General features: G+C 39.1%; 1 protein-coding gene across 1 annotated transcript in view; it reads left to right on the forward strand.

Moving 5' to 3' along the window:
• DOCK2 (dedicator of cytokinesis 2) overlaps positions 1-18,630 on the forward strand; it is a 963,684-nt gene that overhangs the window by 817,127 nt on the left and 127,927 nt on the right. Inside the window, exons 42-43 of the mRNA XM_075859372.1 lie at positions 4,252-4,333; positions 9,017-9,101. Of these exons, the coding sequence (XP_075715487.1) occupies positions 4,252-4,333; positions 9,017-9,101 (167 nt within the window). The remainder of the gene's footprint in view (positions 1-4,251; positions 4,334-9,016; positions 9,102-18,630) is intronic.

Genomic DNA, 18,630 nt, shown 5'->3' on the forward strand with positions numbered 1-18,630 from the left:
GAGTCGTCATAAGACTGTTGCCAATTTCACAGCAGAGACTGAAGTACTGCAATTTACCAGGGGGGGGGGGGGAGAAGCCATGAGTGGTGAGAGAGAAACTGCTCTGATTGCTGGATTTGTGTACGGTGTGATGTCAGCCCACTGGAGGACGTTATTAACCAGCGCATATTGGGAGGTGGCTACGCTGGGGACTAGTGTGTGTCCTGTGCTAGGAAAGTGTCATGTGAAGTAACTGTACTAAGTCCTATGCAAGAAGAGAGTCCTCTGACGTGTGGACTTGTGGGGGTAAGTGAGATGAAGACAAGCTACAGTAAGTGCGTACAGATAAGGCTAACTGAATATGACTAAACACACACATTATATCACCCCTAGTATTCACTTAGCAATAGGCTTACATGACGTACTTGTATTGGGGCAACATAAAGACAAATCCATGGATTAAGTGAGTAGGACTTATGATGGAATAATGATGAACAGCTACTTCACTGCGCTTGTATTTATTGTCTGTAGATGATTTATAAAATGACTACCTGTCTCTAGGTGATGTTGTGATGTTAATAAAGTTAGCTGTAAAAAACACACACACACGCACGCACGCATACACACACACACACACACACACACGGAGATGAATGTTAGAGCTGCTCCTACACAGACACTGACAGACATGGTGAGAGGCTACTTTTGGTAGAAAACCATTATACTTCTCAGTAAAATACTACTAATCTGTTAGATACCTGTATAATTTTACCTGAATGTCAGGGGTCACATGATGTGTAAGTGGTGGGTCATATGACAGATGCCATGTTTAGTCTATTCAGTTATCCTATGAATGCATTACTATGGACTAATATGTGGGCTGTACCATTTTGTTTCTTAGGTTTGTTTTTGTTAGACAGGTAACTACACTGCTATGAGAAAGGTATGTGAGCAGAATTGACTTTAGAAAACTGTGTGATTTCCTATTCTACAAATAAAGAACAGACAACCGCTTTAAGCAATTTGTAAAGAAACATAACACCTTTTCTAACAAAGACTTGTATTGGACTGTGTATATCACCTAGTAGTCTGCGATAATTCCCTGAGTGTTTGTTGTTTTTGCTGCACATTCACACCCATGGGTGGTTGGGCCATTCTGTGGAAGAAAGAGGTGTAGCAACCACAAGGATTTACTGAGATGCAGTGCACATCTAGACTAAGTGACTGGTGAAACCCCGGGCAGGTTCTGCGAAGGTCGACAGTCACTTAGGGCGTAACCAAACATTGGTGATGTAGCCTATAATCCCTTACCCGGCAATAGGGTTGTCACCATTTCCACAAAAAAATACCGTCCATGTGTACACGGGTAAATGGGGGTTTGGTTTGGATGTGTGGTGGCTTTTCACAGTGGTCTGGCCATTGTTCAGTGTTTTTTAAGAATTTTTATAATTATGTAACTAGAGATGGGGGAGATGGAAGAGAAAGACAGGAGAGCAAGAATGAGACCAGAGAAAGCAGAAAATGGGACGAGAGAAAGAGATGGTCCTTGCATTTTGTTACTAAGAAACAGACAAAATAAAAATCAAGCCGCTGCTTAGCAAACAGTGTGAATAAAAAGTTATCTGATAGGGAGCTTTTCATTATTATAAAGGGAAACTCTGGATTTACTGGGATTCATCAGATATGCTTCCTACAGCAACCAAACAGATAACTATTGTGCTACAAAAGCTAGAGTCTGACAGTTGCTATGGGCATCAGCTGCATCACCCCAGTGACAGGCCTCCCTTTTTTAACTTCAGCTGTCCCTTTCTAGTAAAAGGAACAGAGTACTCTAGCCAACCTACCTTGCTTCTTCCAATTATTAATCTTCAGGCCCTGCAAAAAGCTGAGCACAGCCCGGACAGCTGTTGACTCCCTAGTCTCAAACACGGCCCCTATGCAGTCCCCGACCAGCACCCACCAAAAGGGCATCCTGAAACCAAGACAAAAGCATGGTAAAACAGGGGTTGAAGCGAAAAGCTGTAGTAGCTGCATATAACACAGCAAGTGGTGCGACGATGGGAAAACCACTGCAGGCAGCGATGTCAAACCAATCACAATGCCACGCCCGGATCTTACTGTCAGTACTCAGTCAGCCTTCTCAGTCTTCTTCCTTACCATGCCAAACTAACTCCCACCAGTGGAATTAAGGAGTAGTCAGGTCCCACTAGTGCCAAAGAAATGGAGGAGGAGTTTAGAGTCCCCATATACTTATGCAAGTATAAATACAATTTAGGCACCGGCCTCCCGGTAGTAATACCAGCTTGGACGGTGGTTTACTGGGTAGGTGGAAACCCTACCCGGCAAAGAATCAGCAATACTCCAATTACTGTCTACTATTGTTTGTACTACCTCAAGAAAACCGTTCAACAAAAGTACCACGCTGTTGTGTTGCACATAAACGCTCCTCTTCAACTGCAGCTGTTTCATCCTCACTTTTGTCAAAATCTCATCTGCATTCATATAAAGGGGAGCCCCCTCATCTAACTGAACATTCCAGGCCCCAAGGCAAACCAGGTCTTACAGGTGAGACAGCTGCCGAGGCAACCATAGCTCACCCAAAGAGTCTTGTGCACAGGTCCTATTCCAATGTAAGATTGGGCAAGAGAACACAATAAAGGGCCAATCTTATTATTCTTTAAAATATTTTGCCAAAATTGTTCAGGAATTAGTAGCTTTTGTCTTTAGAAATGGAGCAGTAATTAGCTGGATACTTCAACAGTCTTAACGTATGAACACTCTAGGAATTATAGTTTAGAACAATATCTCTGATTAAACTCATTTGAAGGCTAAGTAAACCTTTGATCTGGATTATTTTTTTTAATGGACAGGTCAACCAGTTCGCTAAATCCTGCTCCCGACAGGTCCGCGGGACTGACAGGTTCAGTGTCAGCGGGTCAGACATGCAGGATCAACCTGTTATCTATGACATCTAAGCTATGTGATGTGATAGATTACAAGTGGACACGCAAGAGCCGCTGACACTGAATCCGTCAGGTTCGTAGGACAGACGGATTCAGGTCATAGCAAGAGATATAGCTGATCTGTCTACAGAAAAGTATCTCAAAAAGTAAAGCTAATTTTTTATAAAAACTAATTATAAAGTTACACCAATCACACTGATTGACCTGTTTAATAAAAAAATAAAAATAAATGCCTTTCAAAAGGTGTACACAGCCTTTAAAGGTTTCTTATATATAAAAAGTATACCACATATAATATTAGCCTGCATACATACAAAAGTCTTCAGGCCATTCATTTAGTCAGTTTCGGCTTTCTTGGGGCTATGCATGAGCTGTTCCTGCTGCTTGGAAATATTAGCATCCACTTAAAAAGATCTAACTCGCTGTAGGAGTTACAGCATTGTTTTGAGATCTATATCTTGCCTGCTATTGGGCCAAATGCTCAACAATGTGTACAATTTATGTGTTTTTTTTTACACATTTTTTGATATTTCATGATAGGGCTCTTGAAATCGATATATTTTTACTTTCTGTGTCTTTAGTAATTACAACAGTGTATAACTACAGTATGTAGCAATCAACTCTGAACAATCTGGCACTTCTCCAATCTATCCCAAACTATGCTCTACTCTTCATTTTTCATATCCTATCGGTGTGTCCTTTACACTACGGCCATTTTCATAGAATTTTTAATTAACCTCGTGTCGGTATGAGTGAGGGAGGAAACCAGAAAACCCAAGGGAAACCCACCCAAACACGAGCAGAACATATTAACTTCATGCCGATGTTGCCCTTCTTCGAACCCAGGACACCAGTACTGCTAGAAAACTATGCCAAACACTAAGCCGGCCTTTTGCCCACAAATCTCTAAGTATTACCGCACACACAATCTCCGCATAACCTCTTCTTGTTTTTTCTTGAATGACCTTATTCAATCTCCAGTTCTCCAAACCTTGAGGCACAACCTACAAACTTGCTTCTTCTAATAAGGCAAGAATGCTTACTTATTACAGCACCTCTTGCAGCTACCCCTTATACCTTATAGATTGCAAACTGTTATATATGTATTATATATATTATAGTGTATATCACCATAGATATAAAAACATGGTGCTAAATAATATTAATGAAAAAATAAGTAATTCATATATATTATATAATATTTATTTAATAATTAACTGATTTTTTTTGCAGTGTATCAAGACAATGACCATTACTTTCAGCAGTGTTATAACCACTTATATTTCTACCTTAACTAACTGCAAAACAGATATCCAGTGTTTTACTGTGCAGCCTGTACTGGAGGAACAACCCCAGTTTAAGAACAAGCCTGTACCTGATCAAATTATAAAGTAAATACTGAGTTTGATGTGATTTCTTCTCAGGGGCGTTGCAGGCCCTAAAATTGGTAACAGGCCCCTCGCCTACCATGTGCTACTGTCAATAATACTGGCTTATGTGGAAGCAGGGGCGTAGCTAAAGGCTCATGGGCCCTGATTCAAAAGTACTTCTGGGGCCCCCCAAAATTCTCTACATGGCTGATGGTCCGCAGCTTTCAGCTGCATCGTTGGTTCTCCTAAGTGACCCAACGATGCAGCACTAGCAGCCAGGTGCATTGCAAAGGTCTTAAAGGGAACTTGTCACCAGCATTTCACCTATTAAACCAGCACTACCCGGTGGTAGTGGGTGAAAAATCATTTCTATATAACCTATAATTGTCTTCTTAGTCGGCTCTGTAGCTTTAGTATACAGCTTTTTTAGTGTTCCCGCACCATATGCTAATGAGCATAAGAGAGTCAGATCTTCATTTTGAAAATAGTCAAATCTTTGTTTGAAAAGAGTCAAATCTTAATTCCTCAAGTCTTTCCGAGTTTACCCCGCCTCCTTACTTTTGATTGACAGCTCCTCGCCTTCCCCCAGCACACAAAATCCCGCGCTTGTGCATTGATGTCCTCTTCTGGGGTGTGCACACAAAGGGACACCGGATTATTACGATAATTATTATTACGACAAACATTTTGCAGACTGTTATTTACAGTCGGAGGAGGAGTTTGGGAGAGGGGATAACGGCAATCTACTTTTTATAGCAGCGGCCAGCGAGGGATGTGTAAAGTTCAATAGGTGAAATGCTGGTGACAGGTTCCCTTTAAAATGTCAGGGATAAAACCCCCAATACATATGTCCCCCCCAAAAAAGTATGCGTATGTACGTACGTACGTACGTACGTACGTACGTACGTACGTACGTACGTACGGGAGACAGCATATCTATAGAACAGGACCCCAACAGCCAGAAATCTTATACTTGCCCTCCTCTTCTGCTCTGGGCACAGTGCAGGTCGTGACGCCATTCAGCGTTATGACGTTGTGTAAGGCGCATGTAGCATCGTGACATCATATCGCTAAAGACGTCTGGACCTGTGCTGCACCCTGAGTGAGGAGGGTAAGTATACTGCACTATAGTAACATGGGCCTGTGTAGCTTATTAAATAGGCCCCAGTTACTATAGTAAATCGGTGTGGGGGGGCGTGGGCCCCCTTGTCTTCGGGGCCCGGTTGCAATTGTGACCCCTATAGCTACACCACTGCGTGGAAGAGGCACCAAGGCTCGGCTGCTGCTTCTACAGCCTCCATTGCTACAGCCATGTTTGTTATTTTTTGCAGTGTTACATCCACCAGTGCGATATTTGACGGTATTGAACATAATACATACAGATGTATCAATCTTTAACTTGACTCTTAATACGTTAAATATACTATGGCAAGAAACTTTAACTTGACTTTGTCAATGGCTTTTGTTGTGTTATGAGAGTCAAGTTAAACTTTGTTACATCTGTATTCAGTTTATAAGATACCGCCAATACACACATGTATTTGGTTGTGTGTGTATATATATATATATATATATATATATATATATATATATATAAAATGAAGAGGCAGCAAACAAAGGATATTGTCTGAAAAAAAGTGGTGTGTTCATTCACCCCAGGCAGGCGATGTTTTGATCCGTCTTCACGGGATCTTTGTCAAGCCAATATATATATATATATATTAGTGGCTACCTATAATATAGCATTACCTTGGTTGAGATCATGAGTTTATCACCATATTTACACATAAACTACAACTAAAATGTATGTTATTTGGCACATTATACAGTGTAGGCAATGTCATTCAATTTTGTAGTTTAGCCAATAAAATTGCTTCCATAGATAAAATTAAAAAAAATTTTTTTGTCCTGTTCTGCCTCATGCAAAGCCTTTATTGTGGCACATGGAGTCCGTACAGTAACGTATTACGGAGCCTTAGACACTCCATATCCTGTCATATGATACCTCTGTGAGACACCGTATTCTGCCCTAGAAGCATTGTTCTTGAGGAGAATACCTCCATAATACGGAATGCGATGGAACCTGCCACAATTTTTTCTCTCGCTATTTTCATATGAATCCATGAGAAAAATCAGAGGCACACAGGATCACAGTGAATATTTATAGATTTCTATAGGTGATGAATTATAGATTCTTATAACATGGATCTGTAATACAGTTATGTGAATGAGTCTTAATACAAACTGGGATATTTTATTGAGCACATCAATTATGCACTATAACCCAGTCTTAGCTAACAGTGATATGTGGAATAAAAAGTAAATTCACTCGGTAATGCTTTAATATCTACAGTAGCCATGTATATTGGTGTTATAAAGGAGAACCATTATTTTTATTCCACAGCTGTCAGTATTTATACAGTCACACAGATGATTTGATTTTCTTAAAATGTATATTGGCATTAGCAGAATGTCAAAAATGTGACCTACAACATTTACTTTTTGCTCTATCGTGAAAGATATGAAGATAACCTTCAGTTGCAATTACAACTGTACAATCTATTTCTTAAGGGAAAGCATTGAATTAACATTGTGGTTGTTTCTGGAAAAGAATAGCTCTACATAGGTAGAAGAGATTGGGGATTTTCTAATGTAATTTTCTATCTTTTATTAGGATTTTACAGCCAGTTTCTGCTTGATGATTAAAAAGATACAAGCAAAAGCAAATAGAATGAGTTGCAGCAATATGCATCCTCATCCAGCTCTACAAGAAATATTCAAAAATAGCAGCAAAAATTTGGGATATAAAGCATAGCTTTTAATGATAATTTACTAAAAGCCACCAAATATTACCTAAAAGTGAAAGACACACCTTCATCACCAAACCGGGGTGGAAACAAGCCAGAAAAAAAGTCAGGGAAAAAAACATTCCTAGACCAAAAAAGCACATCATACTGCATACATGGTAATGGTGAGGGTATGTAAACGCCTGAAAAACAGCCGAAAAATCAGAAGCGCAATGCCTCCAAACATCTGCCCATTGATTTCAATGCGAAAACGGCGTTCTGTTCCGATTGGGAGTTTTTTGCTGCATTTTTTTACGCGTAAAAAAACGGCCGTGAAAAGAAGTGCAGGACACTTCTTGGGACATTTTTGGAGCTGTTTTCCATAGACTCTAGTGAAAAAAAGCTCCAAAAACGGCCGTAAAAAATGCAGCGAAAATCGTAATTTGCACAAAAAACGTCTGAAAATCAGCAGCTGTTTTCTCTTGAAAACAGCTCCGTATTGTGAGACGTTTTTGACTCTGCGTGTGAACATACCCTAACACTGAGTACATATCAGGTACCCTCAGGTTATGCAACAGAACCTGAACAAGTAAAAAGGAAACCAGCAGTCCACACTGTGCAAGTTGGACTGATCTTACCCGAATCCCTGAAGTGCAGCAGGTTGATTGGGGGTAACGTAGCCAGGGGATCCTGCTAGGGAGACCTTTTGTTGCAGGTATCCAGTCCAAATTCGGCATCCGAGTCCTGGGAATGTAAGCCCCAAGATTAGGTCCTCCAAATCTAGCCCTAAGCTGGGCCCTCCAAACCTCTCCTTATGGCCCTGAAATTTTCTCCCACCCTGACAGTACCCAAACTGTGCCCTAGTAACTGTGGCCCTGGCACGTCCCTATGTACATTTCATCCTGGAGACACTGGGACTCCTCAGGGGACCTAAAGAAACTGTGCCACCCTGGACTCTAAGACCAGCTCCCCACCATGTGTTTCCTAGCGGAGGAGGGGGGCTGGAGCTACAAAAAGGACTCACTAGTTCATGAACTTAGATGTGATAGTTATTAGCTGGATCCTGCGTGTCAGAGACATGCATGTCAGGCTTTCGTACCTAGTACAGGGCCTGAGGGGGCGGTGCATGACACAGGGATTTAAAGACCATCAAAAAGAGAATACATGACCTGCCCACTCAGGGCGGATCTAGAAGTAACACAGTTTTGGCTAAATTGCTACTTCAAGTTGCTTAAAACAGAACTTATACAGCCATGCTAACTTTGTTTTGATGGTCTGGGCTGCATGTGGCCCCCGGGCCGCAGGTTGTGTACCCGCATAAATAAAGTTGTGTTGCTTTTTTAATGTATGCACTTATATGCACTAGTATAGTCGGTTTCTAATAGTGAGGCTGTGATCCTGTTTCATTATTGTGGATGAATCCCTATCCATCTACCTTTTCAACAATTTAACCAAGGATAATGTCTTACAATTTTACATAGCAAGTACTGTATTATAAGACAACCTTTCTCCTAAACTTTCATTCTGGAAATAATTAAAACAATGCTGGTCCTAGTTTAAAGAATATGCTAATTGATTTTCTATAGCTGTGCACTTAACTTAACAAAGCTCCGAACACTAGGCTATAAAATCATCATTTTGTATTTTACAGCTAGCTGAAAGAAATGATATAGGCTAAATGAAAAAGATATGAAAATAAGTGTAGGCATTATTCTTATTACTTAATCTATTGTACAAGCTTTCCAGGTGGACACTTTCAATTAATTTGCATACATTTTGACTTTACAAGTATAAGTAGGGTATGTAAAAGTGTGGATTTATGGACGTGACTCATTAAAACATTCATAGAGAATCTGATATTGCCCTGGAGATTATGCTCTGCTGTTCATTTTGGCTGATTGTCCTTGATATCTTTTAGCTTTTACAAGTCAAATTATGTGCAGAAATTCCACTATTCAAGACCTGTAAGAAAAGGTACCATTGATCCAGAGAACGAGTTTGCTGTAAGTATAACCATTTGGGAAATTTTATCTGTTTATAAAGCCGTTATTCCATGATTATTGCTTTCATTCTGGATGAAGGTTACGTGATAAAAAAAAAAAGTAGAACGGTGACAATAAATCACTCTACAAATGTACAATCATTAAATGCAGAAAAGTAATATAGATTTTATTTGGGCAGTTTTTCTACAAAGTTTATCTTTATCAGTAATATTCAGTGCTTACTAGTACAACATATATATAATATAATATTACCACTGTACAAAGCATTAGTGAGGCCTCATCTAGAATATAATCAATATATAGACTCCAAACAAAGTTGTATTAACGGCTGGAGACTGCTTTAAGCACCACTGTCCCCCCAAAATCATCTAGGCAGCTCCATACACAGATAGGTATAGCACAAAGAGACAATTCAAGAGCCTTTGACGCCAATGTATAAATATATAAAAAGTTGTAAATTTTATTTGGACAAACATCATATGAATTAAAAAATAAAAAATAAACAAACAAGTATGACTCTAGTGAAGTGACAGAGACCGCACTCACACACTGCTACTCACTGTAATGTATGGGCAAGTATGTAACCATAGCTGTATAGACCACCCCACAGTTATAATCAAAGATAGTACATTGCATAGGGTTAACTGGTCAAGTCAAGGAACTTACCCATATGTGTAACAGAAGGTGAAAGAGTGTCTGCTCTGCCGTATACCCCGACGCGCGTTATATCCCCTTGAGGAAGCAAGTCGTGGCGAAACGCGCGTCGGGGTATACGGCAGAGCAGACACTCTTTCACCTTCTGTTACACATATGGGTAAGTTCCTTGACTTGACCAGTTAACCCTATGCAATGTACTATCTTTGATTATAACTGTGGGGTGGTCTATACAGCTATGGTTACATACTTGCCCATACATTACAGTGAGTAGCAGTGTCTGAGTGCGGTCTCTGTCACTTCACTAGAGTCATACTTGTTTGTTTATTTTTTATTTTTTAATTCATATGATGTTTGTCCAAATAAAATTTACAACTTTTTATATATTTATACATTGGCGTCAAAGGCTCTTGAATTGTCTCTTTGTGCTATACTCATCTAGAATATGCAGTTCAGTTCTGGGCTCCAGTTCATAGAAAGGATGCCCTGGAGTTAGAAAAAATACAAAGAAGAGCAACGAAGCTAATAAGGGGCATGGAGAATGTAAGTTATGAGGAAGTATTAAAAAAACTATACCTATTTAGCCTTGAAAAAAGACGACTAAGGGAGGGGGACATGATTAACTTATATAAATATATTAATGGCACATACAAAAAATATGGTGAAATCCTGTTCCATGTAAAACCCCCTCAAAAAACAAGGGGGCACTCCCTCCGTCTGGAGAAAAAAAGGTTCAACCTGCAGAGGCGACAAGCCTTCTTTACTGTGAGAACTGTGAATCTATGGAATAGCCTACCGCAGGAGCTGGTCACAGCAGGGACAGTAGATGGCTTTAATAAAGGCTTAGATAATTTCCGAGAACAAAAAATATCAGCTCCCATGTGAATGTGTAGAAATTTTGTTCCATACATTCCATTTTTCCCATCCCTTGGTTGAACTTGATGGACATGTGTCTTTTTTAGACCGTACAAGCCAGGGGCGTAGCTAAAGGTTCATGGGCCCGGGTGCAAGAATTCAGCTTGGGCCCCCCTACCCCTCCCCAACACCACCATCATCATCATCAGACCCCTGCGCGCGCTTATGCCCAGACAGTATAATGCCCCCATATGTGCATAATATAAAAATAGCATAATTACTTACCTATCCCCGTTCCTTCGCCTCCTCCGGTGTGTGCTATGAGTGACTCAGCGCAGGCAGGCGCAATGATGTTGCTACATCCCGCCTGCCTGCGTCGAGCCGCTCAGGGCACAGTGAATTCTGGATCAAGGAGATGTCAGCTACTTGCCAGCATTGATTGGAACCGGGACCTCGGTGAGTGACTCACGAACCCCCAGGGGGACGCGACACACAGTGTAGGGATGTCACGATAAGAAAATTTGATACCGATACTTTGTTTACTTTGCCAACAGTAACAAAAAAAAAAAAAGTTCTTTCGTTTTCTAATGTGAGGCACGAGGTGTGATGAATTTTGAATGTGCCTCACATTAATAGTGATTAACCCCATCATGTTTCTCAGTCATAATGGGTTAATATGTAAGGTACATGATGGGGTTAATTACTATTAATGTGAGGCACATGGAGGTTAAATTCATCATCGCACCTTGCGCCTCACAATTAGGCCCCATGCACACGACCGTAAATAACCTCCATTTTTGCGGACCGCAATTGCGGTCCGCAAAAATGGACCCATTCACTTTCATTGAGCGCGGACACATATCCGTAGCGCTACGGATGGCTGTCTGTGCCGTAGAAATGTTCAGAAAATTATGGAACATGTCCGTTCTGTTGCATTTTGCGGGCCGTGCTCCCATACTTTGTGATTGCGGGCATGGTCGTGTGAATGGGGCCTAAGTGATAGAAAGCAATTTTTATTTTATTTTTTTACAGAGTACACATCATAAATGATGCAAAAAATGATGTGCAGGTTATTACAGCCACGCCAATACCGATTATGTGTATGTTTTATGTATTGAGACTTATTTTAATGTTTATTGTAAAAAAGGTGTATGTATTTTTTTTATTTAACATTACTTTGTTTTTACTTTATTTTGAAACTTCAATGTACTGGCCTATATCTATATGCCAGTACATTAGCCTGTGTATGTATAGTACACAGGCAGTTGTTAGGACATACCTCAGTATGCCCTAACAACAAGAAATATGGTAGGACAGCCCTGGCGTCCTTCAATGGACCCTGGGCTGTCTGCCCATATATGGTATGTCCCTCAATCGCATCAGAGGGAATTCCCTGTGATGCGATCCCCCCTTTTTCATTTTCCCCTGAATGCTGCAGTCAGCTTTGATCGCAGCATTCAGGAGAATAGAGGCAGAGATAAGAGGTTTCTCTGATCTCCGCCGTTATAGAGCGGGGCTGCGGATGTGTAATACAGCCATTGCCCCCCTCCTGACAGGAAGTGCACGCGCGGTCAGCATGAGGAGATGCGGCCGGCGCTGCACTAATGAGCGGCGGCGCAGGCACCGAAGACAGAACATGGGGGTGTTTTGTAGCGCGCCCACCATGTTCTGTCTTCAGTGCCGCAGATCATTAATGCAATCGCGGGGTGCCGATGGTTAGGTCTGCCTAATGGAGTCCCCCAGGTCTGCCATCTTTGTACTGCTTTGAAGGGCTTCAAAGGAGACTGTCAGTATAGCAATATACTGCAATTTGTCATGCAATCCAACAATCGCTTTTTCAAGTCCCCTTGGGGGACTAGTAAAAAAGTTAAATACAGTAAAATAAAGGTGTTTTATGTAAAAAAATAAAAAATAATTAACATAACTGTCCGTAAAAGTTTGAACTATTGCAATATATCATTATTTAGCCCAAATGGTGACCGCCGGAAAAATATAAATTTGAAATGCCAGAATCGCGTTTTTGGGGATTTTTTTATTGAATAAAAAGTGGTCAAAAAGTGATCAAAAATAGAAACTACAAATCGCTCCTCAAAACATAAGCCCTCATACCGCTCAATCAGCGGAAAAAAAAGCTATGGCTCTCAGAATATGGCAACAAAAATAAAATCTTATTTTTAACAATCAGTGTTTTCCTTGTAAAAGTAAAAAATTATATAGACTTGGTATCGCCTCGATCGTATTGACCCGCAAATTAAAGTTAACATGCCGCTTTACCGCATGGTGAAAGCCATAATAGGGAACCCCCCCCCCCCCAAAAAAAAAAGATTGAGGAATCTCTGTTTTTTTTCCTATTCCACCCTACAAATAATTTTCCAGTTTCCCTCTACATTATATGGTAGAATAAGTGGTGGCGTGAAAATCTACAAATTGTCCAGCAAAAAACAAGCCCTCTTACTGCTATGTTGATGGTGGGGAGGAAAAAATTAAAGTGAAAATCCGAAAAATGGCTGCGTGAAGGGGTCAAGGACACAGCTAATTTTTTTTTTTCATTTTTGTTTTTTTCTCCCCGCCTTCCAAAAGCCGTAACTTTTTTATTTTTGGCGACATAGCCGTATGGGGGCTTGTTTTTTTGCGGGACATGTTGTAGTTGTACCATTTATTGTACCTCATAATGTACTGGGAAACTAAAAAGATATATATTTGTGGGGTGAAATGGGCAAAAAACAGGGGTTACGGGGAGGGTTATTTTTGCAGCATCATCAGGCTGTAAGAACTACATGTACACCTTATTCTACGGGTTGATACAATTATTGCAATACCAAATTTATGTTTGTTTGTTTGTTCTTTACCACACTTATAAAATAACAACTATTTCTAAAAAAAAAAATGTTAGCCATAACTTTTTTATTTTTCCGTTGATTGTGCGATGTGAGGGCTTATTTATTTTTGGGGCGAGCTGTAGTTTTTATTAGTGCCATTTTGGGGTATATGCGACTTTTTGATCACTTTTTATTAAATTTTTTTGAGTGCTAAAGTGACCAAAAACAGCAATTTGGTTGTTTTAAAATATTTGTTTACACCGTTCACCTTAGCGGGTTAAATACCACTATAGTAATATTGTAATAGTTTAGACTTTTACGGATGCAGTGATGCCAGTTATGTTAACTTTACATTTTTTATAACATTACTTTATGGAAAAAAAATGTAAAAGTTTCTTTTTTACTTTTAATACTTTTTTGGGAACATTAAAAAAACTTTATTTAACTGTTTCTTATTTACCTTTTTTAGTCCCCCTAGGGGACTTGAAATAGCGATTGTTGGATTGCTTGCATGATATACTGGAATACTAATGTATTGCAGTATATCGCTATACTGACAGTCTCCTTTGAAGCCCCCAGAGGCAGGGCTTCGTAGGAGTACAAAGATGGCAGACCTGGGGGCCCCCAGACTGCCAAGACAACTATCGACACCCACGATCGCGTCGCAGGGGGGGCCGATGGCATGTCGGATGGGGCCGCCCCCTTATTCCAACGCTTTAAATGCCATGGTCGCGATTGTTAAACAAGCAGAATTAATATGATCTTTTATTCCGCCTGTTACAGTGAGGCATCTGCTGTATTACACAGCCGTCACCTGCTAAATATGGAGTGAGCTCAGCCTATGAGCCGCTACATACTTCCTATTAACGACATGCCATTTACATGTACGTGGCAGACATTAAGGGGTTAATGTGAAATCTCATGTCGCTATATTTGTTAGGTACTATAATATAACATATTAAAGAAAATCTCCAGCATAGCCACCCGATGACTGTAGTGCTTGTTGCTAGGGAACAACCCAAACTTATTCTACTGCCTGGCAAACCGATGCAGGTAAAAAATATTCCTTTACACTCCCTAATAAAGAATAACAATGGGTGATTGTTTTTATCTGCGTATTCCTAGTGGGTGATCTATACCTTTGTGTCACTGTCTGTGATATGTTACTTGTTGCCGATGGCCATTTGCTTGAGGTCCTCATTAAAACTTTTTTTTGTACCTAAATGCCAGAGAATTAATTTGCTCTGTTATAATATTATTCAAGCCTGTATGCTGTAGTTTGCAAGCACGCAATACTTTGACAATATTCTTTAACCATACTCATATACTGTATTCGGATTGTTCTTTATAATTTATTAGATAAATGAACAGACATTTAGAGAAGAAACATTCAAGAGTTATTTATATGGAAGGCGTGTTTACAGAATTCATAGGTCTCTTAAATCTATTTGCATTTATCAGCACTGCCAAAAAGGCAGTCATTTGTTTTGCATGTATTGATATATTTGCAATATCATCTGATTTTTACATCATGATTATATCAGCAAGACAAAGTCCAAGTAGAAAGCCAAGGCACCAGAGGAGGAAACCTTGCAGCATTCTCTGATGAATAAAACCGTACCTATTACAATATCAAATACGGTATGAGTAGTCAGATGACCAAGGTTTTGAGGTTTTCTGTGTACGCTCGCGTATTCGTGGTTTTCCATCAGTGACTGATGCAGGTTTTATGCCTTGAACATGTATTACTAGCTTCTGCTCTTCTATACTCCGGCAGTTTTGCCAAACTGATTTTTTTCTTTTTCTGGATAATTTATCAAAAAATAACAATTTTTTTACGGACAAATTGGCAACCCACTCCTCTCGATTGATGCATTCATTATCTAGAGACTGAGTAACAAAAGTTAAAAATCTGGGCTGAAATATATTTTTACTGTATAACTAATGTTTACAGAGAACTTTTTAATAAAGCATGTCTCAATTTTTTTTTCCATTTGCCAACTTGAATACAGTGACATACGTGAGCATGAAAACTATGGTTATGCTTGCCAACCTCCTTGGCTCTACACCCAAGAGTCACTTTTTCATCCAAAATGTAATTCTAAATGCTGACTACAAATTAAAAAAAAAAAAATCTTAGGTTTCCAAATCCTATGCAGAACTATTTGATTTCCAGATAATTTCCCCTTGTTTTTTATAAGCCATGGAGAGATATCCAGTATCTTAAATCCATACGTTCAGTACATCTTTGGGGCTGTTTTTTTAATCTTCACTAGTAAAAACGTACAATTCCTTTGCAGCCAGTACTCGCTGTTAAAACGGTTACATTATAATATGGGTCTTCAGAAGCAATTTACACTCGCAAAAAGGATACCAAAGTTATCTATGGTGTACTGAGTGTGAAAACTGTTTAGCGCTGGAAATTCAAACAAGCTACAGGTTCCCGCTGTGAAATGGCAAATGCAGTAGGAAATAAAAAGTCTGCATTCTGCAGCTAATAAATTGTACTTCTCAGATAGGAGGTTTGTTCTAGAATTCTGTTTATGGCATTTGGATGATTTAATTAATTCGACATATTAATATAAAGGCTTTGCTCTGCTTTATGGTTTGCTCATGGAGTGGAAAGCCATCAGGCTGTCATGGTCAATAGTCATGGAGATAGCTGCTTTTAGAATCAATGGGATCAAATAGCTTAATAGAGCAAAGAACCCGCTCATAGCTGAAAGCCTTTGCCACATGGCCCAAATATGCCACTTTGTCAAAAGTGTGGAGCGTAGTGATTGCATAATACGAATTGCAGCAGCTTACAGATACAGTGCATATAAACTGAATTGTTTACTACCAATGACTTTACCCAAAAACAATTTTCTCAAATGTATTTTTTTTTATTATTCAATTACTTTCATGTATAAACTCAGAGAATTTCTGAACAAAATTCATTATACTGAAATTTGAAAAAATAAAAAAAAAGTTACAAAAAGTTGTATTAGGTTAGGAAGTTATCCAGTGAGTGATATTGTTAGTGCCATTACATAGCTTTGTAGGACAATAAATAGCGATAAAATCTGTTCCATATTGTTTGACGGCTAGATCTCTTCCTATTTATAAAAATCTAAAATTAATAATATAGGCATCTGTTATTCTGAACTGAAATCAGTCATTTGTGAAACCAATATCTGACATCTTTCAGTTTTTAACCGACAAGTTTTATATAACACTTCATTGCATAATGTTACTTTTTTCTCTGTAAGAAATTGTGTAAAGTGTAAACTCAAGTAATAATTGTATTTTAGATATCCACATATAGAGCTACACAGAGTACTTGTCTGTAAATAAATCTTAGTATTTTTTTAGCGATAACTTTTTAATTTTTTCGCCGATGCAGCTGTATGAGGGCTTTTGTTTTGCGGGATGACTTGTAGTTTTTATTGGTACAATTTTGGAATAGATGTAACTTTTTGATCACTTTTTATCACCATTTTTTTAAGGCAGGATTAAAAAAAAACAGCAATTTTTGCATTGTTTTTTATTTTATTTTTACGACGTTCACCGTGCAGATGTAATAACTTTATACTTGGGGTCATTACGGACGCGGCGATACCAAATATGTGTAACTTTTTTACTTTATTTTGTTTTCTAACCCCTTAAGGACGCAGCCTAGTTTTGGCCTTAAGGCTCAGAGCCCATTTTTCAAATCTGACATATTTCACGTTATGTGGTAATAACGTCGGAATGCTTAAACCTATCCAAGCGATTCTGAGATTGTTTTCTCGTGACACATTGGGCTTCATGTTCGTGGTAAAATTTGGTCGATATATTCAGTGTTTATTGGTGAAAAATTGCAAAATTTAGAGAAAATTTTGAAAAAATTGCATTTTTAGGAATTTAAATGCATCTGCTTGTAAAACAGACGGTTATACCACCAAAAATAGTTACTAGTTCACATTTCCCATAAGTCTACTTCAGATTGGCATCGTTTTTTGAACATTCTTTTATTTTTCTTGGACGTTACAAGGCTTAGAACATAAACAGCAATTTCTCATATTTTTAAGAAAATGTCAAAAGCCTTTTTTTTAAGGTACCTCTTCAGTTCTGAAGTGGCTTTGAGGGGCCTATGTATTAGAAACCCTGATAAAACACCCCATTTTAAAAACTAGACCCCTTAAAGTATTCAAAACAGCATTTAGAAAGTTTTTTAACCCTTCAGGCATTTCACAGGAATTAAAGCAAAGTGGAGGTGAAATTTGCAAATTTCATTTTTCTTGCTGAATTTCAATTTTATAAAAAAAAATTCTGTAACACAGAAGGTTTTACCAGAGAAACACTACTAAATATGTATTGTCTAGATTCTGCCGTTTTTAGAAATGTCCCACATCTGTCTCTAGTGTGATCGTGGACTAAAACACAAGCCCTAGAAGCAAGGAAGCACCTAGTGCATTTTGAGGCCTCTTTTTTTATTAGAATATATTTTAGGCAGCATGCCAGGTTTGAAAAGGTGTTGAGGTGCCAAAACAGTAGGAATCCCCCAATAGTGACCCCACTTTGGAAACGACACCCCTCAAGGAATTCATTTATGGTTGTTGTTACCATTTTGACTGCACAGTTTTTTCACAGCACGTATTTGAATTGGGCTGTGAAATTAAAAAAATGTCATTTTTTCCAATAAAATGTCACTTGTGATCAAAATTTCTTATTTTCACAAGGAACAAAATACCCCATTTTATTGCCCAATTTGTCCTTAGTGCGGCAATACCCCATTTGTGGTGATAAACTGCCGTTTGGGCCCATGGGAGGGCACAGAAGGAAAGGAGTGCTATGTGTTTGTTGGAGTCCAGATTAGCTGGATTGGTTTTCGGGTGCCATGTCGCATTTTCAGAGCCACAGAGGTATCAAAGCAACGGAAACCCACCAGAAGTGACCCCATTTTGGAAACTACACCCCTCAAGGAATTCATTTATGGGTAATGTGACCATTTAGACCCCATAGTTTCTTCACAGAACTTATTTGAATTGGGCTAGGAATTAAAAAATATATATTTTTTCCAATAATATGTTGTTTTAGCTAAAAAATTCTTATTTTCACAAGAAATAAAATACTCCATTCTGTTGCCCAATTTGTCCTGAGTGCGGCAATACCCCATTTGTGGTGATAAATGGCCGTTTGGGCCCATGGGAGGGCTCAGAAGGAAAGGAGCGCTATGT

The sequence above is a fragment of the Rhinoderma darwinii genome, chromosome 3, assembly GCF_050947455.1.
Source record: "Rhinoderma darwinii isolate aRhiDar2 chromosome 3, aRhiDar2.hap1, whole genome shotgun sequence".
Lineage (NCBI taxonomy): Eukaryota > Metazoa > Chordata > Amphibia > Anura > Rhinodermatidae > Rhinoderma > Rhinoderma darwinii.